The 9351-nt window shown below is 37.4% G+C and overlaps 1 protein-coding gene across 6 annotated transcripts in view; it reads left to right on the top strand.

Annotated features, from left to right (window-relative positions):
- Positions 1-9351, top strand: part of ACOX3 (acyl-CoA oxidase 3, pristanoyl) — a 36847-nt gene that overhangs the window by 534 nt on the left and 26962 nt on the right. For 2 of the 6 annotated variants that reach the window (XM_054202795.1, XM_054202796.1), the window contains exons 2-6: positions 1311-1440; positions 3026-3204; positions 4741-4974; positions 6033-6104; positions 7527-7616. In XM_054202795.1, coding sequence (XP_054058770.1) covers positions 3037-3204; positions 4741-4974; positions 6033-6104; positions 7527-7616 — 564 coding nt within the window. In that variant the 5' untranslated portion in view covers positions 1311-1440; positions 3026-3036. Of the gene's footprint in view, positions 1-4; positions 1441-3025; positions 3205-4724; positions 4975-6032; positions 6105-7526; positions 7617-9351 lie in introns of those variants that run through there. The other 4 variants (XM_054202797.1, XM_054202798.1, XM_054202794.1 and 1 more) reach the window with 3 other exon arrangements.

The following is a 9351-nucleotide window of genomic DNA, read 5'->3' as shown; positions in this document are numbered from 1 at the left end:
CCACTACATTGTGTAGTCTTTTTTTTTTCTCTTTTTTCCCCTGAGAGCAGAAATCAGGCCCCGCCCTGAATTCACGCAGTTCAAATAGCGGTTTTGCAATGGAACCTCAAAGGTTTACTTCCCTGCCTTTAACCTCTCCAGTGCTGCCTCTCTTTGGCTAACTGCCTTCACCGTTTTTTTTTTTTAAATTATTTTCTAGCGGCTCTGCATTTGTGAGTAACAGTATTTCTGACAGAGTAAGGGTACAATATCCTTACTCTTGTCGACTACCAAGTGTCTTAGCTTGGTAGCTAAGTGTCATCGTTATGCAAGATAATTGGCAATAATACACTGCAAACAGAAATACTCCCTCAAGATTTGCGGACTGTTGTTGTCCAGTCATGAATTCTAATTACTCACAAGAGCAGCTTCCACGTAAAAAGTGTTTTCGACTCAGCATTTCTCAGTGAAACTGCAGCAGTTCTCAGCAAGTTGAAAATAACATGCATTATTTTCTGCTGCCACATCCACATGCAGATTTCAGAATGTCAGTGCAAGGCCGAAATTAACACTAAGGTTATTCTTTAGGGCAGTCCTTTGTTACTTTCCTCCTGTAATTGCTGGTTTTCATTTCCTAATTAGTTTTGAAACCGTTTGCTTGGAACCAAATTATATTAAAACATTGTATGAAGGCAGAGAGAGAAACTGTACTTTTTTTGAAGTACTGTATCCTTTTTTATGAATGCTGTGATTTTTCTCATTTCAGCAATCTCATTGATTTGCAAAGTAGATAAAGTTAGATGCAACAAGTGCAGTATTTTGATGTAAATTTTCCTCTGTTCTGAGCCAGAAGCCTTGAACTTCTGTCTGATTTACCTGTTTTCCAGCTGTAAGAGTAATGTCTGTTTACTTGGCTTCAGGTTGAAATGCTCTTTCTCAATGCCTTTCTCCCCCTCCCTTTTATTTCCAAACCTGTTGCTCAATAGTGGAACCGCACCTTCCTAAAACCGATTTGGAAGTCATGTGCAGAAATACTATCCTGCAGTCATCTGTATGTCTGTACTGTCCAGAACTAGAAAATGACCTCCATAAGAAGATTAGGTTGAAAGAAAAGAAATGTAGCAAGGAGGCAAGGAAAAAAAAACTGATGGAAAAAGCAGAATGACAGACTAATAGTTTGTGTACTTTGATATGTTCATAGTCCATACTGAGCTCTTTGCCAGCCCTGGGCCCAGATGTCCTCCCAGTACCTTTGAAAATTGCTTCTTCCAGCCAGTCCCCTTGTGTGCCCAGCTTCTGTTCCTCTGCTCGATCATTTTTGCATTTTACAGGCATAACACAGATCTCTGCCATCTGCATGAAGTGACACAAGTTGCTGGGTGTGATATGAGCAGGTAGCAGCAGAGGGCACTCAGACATCTGCTTCTGGAAGCAGCAGAGGCATAAGCCTTTACTCCTTGGGTAGGTTTTACCACAAAGCGAGATTCCCCATCTCTCCAAAACCAGAGCAGTTGTACCTACTGATAGTGAAATCCTGCTGGTTCTGTTCAGTCTTGCAATACACTTGCATGACCCGTAGATCTACACGACAGAATGCTGGCAGGCTTCATGGGACCTTATGACCTCTGATCACATACGCAAGAGGGGTCAACTCAGCACAGAAAAAAGTGTATTCAGAAAAAAACATTAAGTGGGAAGACAAACTGAAAATGCAATAAGCCACCACATAACAGAAATGAAAATTTAAACCTCAGTGAAGAAAGAATTAAAAGTGAAGTTCAAGCGTGGTTGCAAAATTCATACTTTGTATTATTTTAAATTTATTCTCGAGTATGGCAATATGATAACTTAAGAGAAGTGCATACCAACGTGCTTACAGTTTTCCAGAACTGCATCATCCATGTAGAACAAAAACCCCATAGTTATATGTGTTTTGTAGAAATCACTACTGTGATAGTTTTATTTTACTTCATTTGTGCAGTCATTTATGCTGCCATAATCTGTACCTTTTACAGACCCATTGCAGACAGAGCCTTCTGCTTGTCCCATTCACCTGTTCCATTCAAGTCAGTGTTGTGATGGACAGTTTGTTGACATTGTTCTGGTTTCAAAATTCTGAATGTTCACCGTATCAAATAGCATAGAGGGCTTGAGGTGTTTATGTTTCCCCTATGTAAAGCTACCTATTTGTTTCTGCACCATACTCCTAATGATCTAGGCAAATATACCCAGATAGCATAGCGCTCACATAACTGAGTGGATCTGTGGGAGCTAACCAAATAAGATTAAATTAGGCAAAGGAGATGCAAATGTGCAGAATTTTACAGAAATTTCTTCGTTGCAGTTGGTGTACATGAAATAAAGGTTTTATTACCCACTTACTCTTTCATATATTCAACCAGTGGAAGATAAGGGCAGAGTTCCTACCATTTTCCTGATGTCTTCTGTCTCATGTTTATCCATGAACAATAGTTCATTACTTAGGTTATATAAAAACAAACCTTAATGTATAACCAGCATGCCATTTAATTGAAAGTTGTTTAAATGTTAACTAGTAACATTGAAATAATACAGGCATCTCCTGCATTTGAACAGGCCTTTGTATGCATGTTTGGGTGCTTTATTATTTTGGGTTTAAGTTAGAAGTGAGGTAACAATTATTCATGTTATATTCTATAAAACATGTTATTTTCTTGCCTGGATCTTTTATCTCATCCACTCTTTCTTATTATGTAATATTAACCAATGGTGTCCCTGTTTCATATTTTGCTTATTTTAAAAGGATTAGCTCATATTTTAATAAAAAAGACCATGTAATTCATTTTGATCGCATTTGATCAAACACATATTTTTTTGCTTAGCTTGTACCAAGCCAATTGAATTAGAAAAATGGAAGGGCAAGCTTTTAGTTGGCTCTGCACTGCTCTACTCGTACATTTGAACAAGTCTGCATTTAGTTAACAATGCTTTTGATTTCTTTTAATTATTAAAAATTAGACATCTGTGGTGCTTCAGTTCATGATGTATCTTTTCTTGGTTGGTGCAGTTTAGCTAACAATGGCATCCACGCTAAATCTGAAAGAAGTCACTGGCAACCAAAGTTCATGGGATACTATGCTACCAGATTTCCCTAAAGGACCGCTTTGCAGATATCGTAAGAAAGCTTCCTTCAACTGGAAGGAGATGGCAGTGCTACTAGATGGCAAAGATATCATCCAGCTTAAGGTAAACTGCAAGAATTGTAAGGATGCTTTAATTTTGGAGATATCAGTAGAAGCAAGTATGTGATTTTCAAAGGGAGAGTACTTAATTTAATAATACTCTGTAGATATGGAGCATGAAGAAATTGGTTTTGCACATCCAATTTTCAGAACAGAACTTTCAAGCAACCTACTTTGCTGTCTCCTAAGGCTCATTTCATTACTAAACATCAGTGCAGGGGAGACCAGCAGGTGCTACATTAGAGAACTTCAGTGTTTATTTCAAACTGAGAAAAAAACCTATATTCTACCATACTTCTTTACTGTACTGCATGCATTAGTTCATATATGCCATGGTTTTGCAATGCACTTAAACTGAGCTAAGTTCATGCCACTGTTGAACAATATTTCTTTGACATGACATGATTTTCTGCGGTCTTCTGTGCTTGCATTAATGCTTATGTGGCATTGCAGTTGGACAGATGCTTACCTCACTGAAAGCTAACCCTACCAAAAAAAAAGACATTAATTGTAGCACAAGAGATTGTGTGGGAATGCATGATTTAAAAGATGTAGGTGGAGACAGAACTGACTTTTTTGAAGGTGGTATAGACTTACATGGATTTAAGCTGATCTTGAACGTTCGCGATAATTACTAAAATCTTGGAAGGTGGATCAAAGAAATAAAATGTTCTGCATCTGACTGGTATACATAAAAAAAACATAAGTGCTCTGTGACTCAGGGAGTTTTTATGGGCAAATAGCATTGTTCATGTGGAGAAAGGGAATGACCCTACCTTTTAAAGAAAAGCACAGAAAATCTTCTGGTTTTCTTCCTTTTTACTCTGTCATTCTCTTCAGAGAGGAGGAAAGGACTTTAAAAACCTTTTCACAAGATTTCCCTAAGGCACTGCACTTTTTTTTATAAATTACATGAAAGACAATTAAGAAGATGTGGATATCTTGAAGACACAGAGATCTGAGGTAAAAAAAAAAAGCCATAGTATATCATCTAACGGGGAAAAAAAAAAGATCCAAATTAAAATGTTAAAAGATGCACATCCCCGTATTGAATGGCTGCATATGATGGTTCCGTTAAATGGAGTACATTTCTGCTTTCATCTGGGAACACAGCGGTTGTGGTACCTTAATGGCTTTACCATTATGGCATATTTCTAACTGAATGTAACCCCTGGAGTTTTACCTTTGTTTTCAGATTGAGGGCCATTGCCCTTTAGATCCTGCCAGCAGCTTCATATAGTGAAATAATGAAGCTGCTATAAAAAGCAAGTAAGTTTTACCATACTGTTCTCTACATTCAGATTGAGTCAGTCCTACACATATTACTTCGACAAAGGAGCTTTCATAAAATTTAGCTGCATGAACTTTTTGTCAGACCTTTTAAATATATTTTTTAATTCTCTGGAGTTTTGGCTTTATGAATTTACATCTTCTATCAAACGATTGTAGTTTGAGGCCTAGTATTATCCTAGAAGAACAGTAACTTGTTTTGTTAATTCTTTTCGATTAACATTCTCATGTCAGTTTTTTCCCCCTCAAGAACATAATCTTCTCTGCTCTGGAAAGTGATCCTCTCTTTGCACATCATCCTGGAGAAGATCTGTGCCGTGAGAAATATCAAGAGCTGACATTCCTGCGCTGTAAAAGGCTCTTTGAGTATGATTTTCTTAGTCGGCAAGAGATCTTAGAGAACCCGTTAAAGATATTTAATATGGTCATCTGTATAGGAATGTACGATTGGTCTCCATGTCTCCAGTATTTCTTACATTGCGGTGTAAGTACAGTTCAAAGTTTATAGTGGTGCATATTTTAATTTAAGTATCTTGTAATACTGTAGTTCTGTTGCTTTCTGCCTGTTTTATTAAAGCTATATTTTTTCCCAGTCATTTGGTTTCAAAAATGAAATTAATTTTAACTGTTTAGAACAGTCAGACAGCTGTGGGATTAAGTTAGGAGATCATTGTCATTAAGTCCTGTCTCCAGTGGAATCCAACCTGGAAAGTAAAGCTGGAGCAGCATAGACAGAGCTACAGAAAGATATTTTGATGCCTACAGTTCCACCTTCTTTTGTCCACTCCTCTGCCTCCTCTCTATGGCATTAGCAGCCAAAGAACTTGGTTATTGGGCCCTGTTTGGTGGCTATGTCTTTGCTACAGGTACAGGTATCAGGAACTTCCTTGCCTTGCCCTTGGTGTGTTGATTCAGTGTAGAATCCAGAAGGAATGGAAACCAGTGTAAAGTTTCTCACTGACATCAGTGTCTGGTATTGTGTTCATCGCTTGCTCCCTAGATAAATCTCTCAGAAAGAATACTTGACATAGCTGGTCAAATAATGTTAGTTGAGTTAACTAATTATTACTATTCAAATGGCGGGTAGGGTCTGGGAAGTACAGTTGTGTTATGTAAATATCCATCTAGAAAAACTGAAGGTAGCTTTAAAACCAGTGTTCTTGTCTGATCTTGAAGCAGCTACCTTCAGTTCCCAATCCATTTGCAATAAAACAAACTAGAATAGTCTTAAAAGTTTTACTTCACTCAAGGGGACATCAGTAAGGACAAGAGGAAAGTAAGCTCGTTAAGCATTTTTAAGAGTTTGCAATGAAGGCTTGAACAGGTTAGAGCTGTGAAAATTTCAATCCTCTGTAAAGGGGCCTTGATAAGATCAAATTCTGACATACATCCTCCAACTACAGGCTAAGTAGTAGTTTACTGCGCAGCCTACTTTCCCTGGTCTCTTTAATGGATGTCACTATTACAAATTATTATGCATATGTAATTTGTGCTTTCCATCATGGGGGCACTGATTTCATTCATAATTCTCTGTTTTTACAGGTATTCGCAGGTGCAATTTTGAGTGCTTCTAATAGGTTTGCAGACTTTGTGAAACAGGTTTATAGTATGGAGGTAATTTTATTTTTTTTTTATAACTTGTTAGAACTGGGCACTGTCAGAACCATGGCACTGCCTGCACCCTTGTGTTATTTCTGATCTATTTACATACCTAGGTACTACTAAATAGTGAAAGAAAAGACCAAGGAGCAGATTGAAGCACTGAGCCCTGACTGTCCTCACTTCTAGCTATTATGGCACTTCCTGGATGTGTTTTAGTTAACACGTGCAGACAAAGTTTGGGGACTTCTCCAAAAAGGCAATATAGAAGACACTACAACAGTTTTGTCTCTGTCCACAGTCCTTTTAAGAGTGTATCCTTGGAAGTTTTGCATGCTCAGACACTTCCACCTCCCACATCTACATTATACACTGTGCAACACATACCCTTGCCATGATGCTATAAAATGGACAATAATAATGACTTAATGCTACAGAAACACCACATAGAGTCCAATGGAGACTCAGGACCAAGTGTCCTGAAGAACAACTGTAGCCTATCTGTTACAGAAAGAGCCAATCCTATACAGTTTTTCCTGTCTGTGCCATTTGGCCATGTGGGCAACATTTCACTGTCTGGCCTGACCCTCTTTGGCTTAGCGCACCCAAACTGAGCTTCACGCTTCTTTTGTTATTCTTTATCACTTTTTATCTTCTTGTTTTGCCAACGATTCACCTTCCTTGCTTATTTAGTTTTCTGAAATTCTGTGTCTATCTGCTTATAGACAGCAATGTACTGCTACATAGTTGTGATTTGATACCCTGTGTTAAAGATCAGGATGCATTCTTTTAATGACTCTCAGTCTACACAAAATCCTGAGGGTATGTGTTTGTCAGAATAATTTTCCCTGAGGCTTCAGGTTTAATTATTTTTTTTTAATTTTCAGTTGCTTTTCAAGGGTTTGCTACTAAAGAGTATGTGCTACAGGCCAAACCAGGGAAAGGGATTCCAGTATGCATATTTCAATGTGGCTTCAAGCAGGCAGAGTTCCCAAATGCTGCTTAGAACTAAGTGTGTGCATACATTGATCTGATATAAATTTAACCCCTTCAGTAATGTAGCCTATTCACAATTTTGAAAAGAAACAGCCTCACTCTGTTTTTCTCTTAACTTTGTGAGTTCCCAGAACTGCTTGTAGTACAAGAAGACTTGCTGATTTTCACCATATAACAGTTCTTTCAACCCAGACAGCTGAAAATGTAGTCAGTTGATGTAATAATCTGTACCTGCCTGAATGAATCAGCCATCAGCAAAGGAAAAAAGTACCTGTTACCCTATTGCAGGCATGATGTCCTGGCCTTAGGGTTACATTTGTTTGGTTTCTTGCAATTGCAAGTTACTTTCCAATAGCTGTATTTGCGATCATTTGAAAATCTTACTATTTTAATTGCTGTAATAAAGTAGTCTTCAACTGTGCCTTGTGTCTCCTTATTTAGATCTTTGGATGTTTTGCTCTGACTGAACTCAGCCACGGAACTAATACCAAAGGCATACGGACTACTGCCACATATGATCGTAGCACTCAGGTTAGTCCTTAATGCACAGGAATAACGTTTGACACTGTTAGATTACATTAGTTGCTAGCAGGACAGAATGATTCAAGGATTTCTTTGACTAACAAGAAAGAATCAAGTTCAACTCCATGTATAAAAAAAAGAAAGTCAAATACTTACAACGCAGGGAAGAGTGTTTTTGGGGAGCCCTGGTTCAAGAAAACCAAAAGAGACAAGCATATCACGCTTCATGCGCTGTGGGTGCATCAGTTCATAGAAAACTCGCTCTCTGCTTCATTTATTTCTAAAAGAAAGAAATACATTCCTGCAAAGAATACAATTAAGGTGGATGTGAGGATTTCAACAGGTAAGCATGTTCCCACACAACTTTCCAGTGTTTCAAAACAGTGTCTTCTGCATTAGTATTTTTGACTAGTGTAAATCAGTGCATTTAATACCAACAATACTTTTAAAAAAGAGGAAAGGGATTCCATTCCAACAGAACAAAATACAAGAAAGTGAAATGGTTGGCTATCATATGTCAATATTTATAGTAAGTCCAGAAATTTCTGTTTTCTTGTACAAGTTAATTTAGCTTCTGGTTGTGATATAAAATAAGGATAGCATTGTTCTTCTTTGTTGTGTCTCATGAGGAATAGTTGGACATGCAGATTAAATTGTCTTTTGTTTTTAAATATGAACACTTTATATATGACAATTAGGATTATTTCCTGAGGATCAGAAGAAGAAATATGAAAAAGAGATAACAAGACTATTGAAGAGGCCAAAAGAACAAAACAATAAACTGCTCTTTCCAATAGGATACTGCTTACTATTCATAATTTGTTTTCTGAAATCAACACTGTTGCAGAAATAAATTAATTTTCCTAACTTTTTTTTTGGTAAATTAATAGAACTCTTTAGTTGTACATTAAGGGAGAAGTTAAGAGAGGAAGCTGATAGAACTTTCTCTCTCTCTTTGTCATCTAAATGCTTGGTTTATGCCAAGTTGAATTTAAAATGTGTTATTTAATGTCCCAAGAAGGTAGTCTCGTCATCTTCCCCAAAGACTGTGGCATTTTATTGCACTGTAATGTACAGAACTGGGTGCTATTACTGTCAGCAAACAACATCACTCATATCTGTAAGTCATAAAGTGGCTTCAAAAGAATGAGAAATGAGAAGCAACATTTTGAAACTTAACATTTTATATTCTTCAGTTGGATAGCATTCTAGTCTGCATTTTTTCATATACAAGCAATTCGGCGATCATTTGTGCAACGTGGACGACCAGATTCCAGAAAAAAAATCCAAACTTGTGAGTTTGGCAGTATGAAAAGTTGCATTTAAATAAATTGAGTTTTGTGCTTGTGATGAGTGCACTGCAGTAAAAGTGACTGAAATGACTAAATCATTCTTAAGATCATGAAACTCTGAGTTCAGATTTCTTTTACATCCAGAAAGCACACTATTTAGAATCTAAAACTCTGAATGTCTGTGTCTAAATGTCTAAGATACATGTATTTTTCAGAATTCCCACTACTCATGGTCCCCCACATTGTCCAAGCTGGGAAGTGTACTGCCTTTCACACTGTCAACCAGGCTTCCTTTCCACACAAAACTGCATAAAAAGGAGGTGGTCGCTGCGTAGGTTTCAGCCCTTGAAGTCCCTCATATGGAACCTAAGATATAGGAAGTGCTTCCAAGTCCATCATTTTGCTTTACCTTTTTTAACTGCTTAAATGAGCAATTAAAAGGCTGAATTTCA

This window comes from Rissa tridactyla, chromosome 5 (assembly GCF_028500815.1).
Source record: "Rissa tridactyla isolate bRisTri1 chromosome 5, bRisTri1.patW.cur.20221130, whole genome shotgun sequence".
Classification (NCBI taxonomy): Eukaryota; Metazoa; Chordata; class Aves; order Charadriiformes; family Laridae; genus Rissa; species Rissa tridactyla.
Note: the sequence above shows the minus strand (reverse complement) of the source record. Positions and strands in the feature narration are given on the sequence as shown.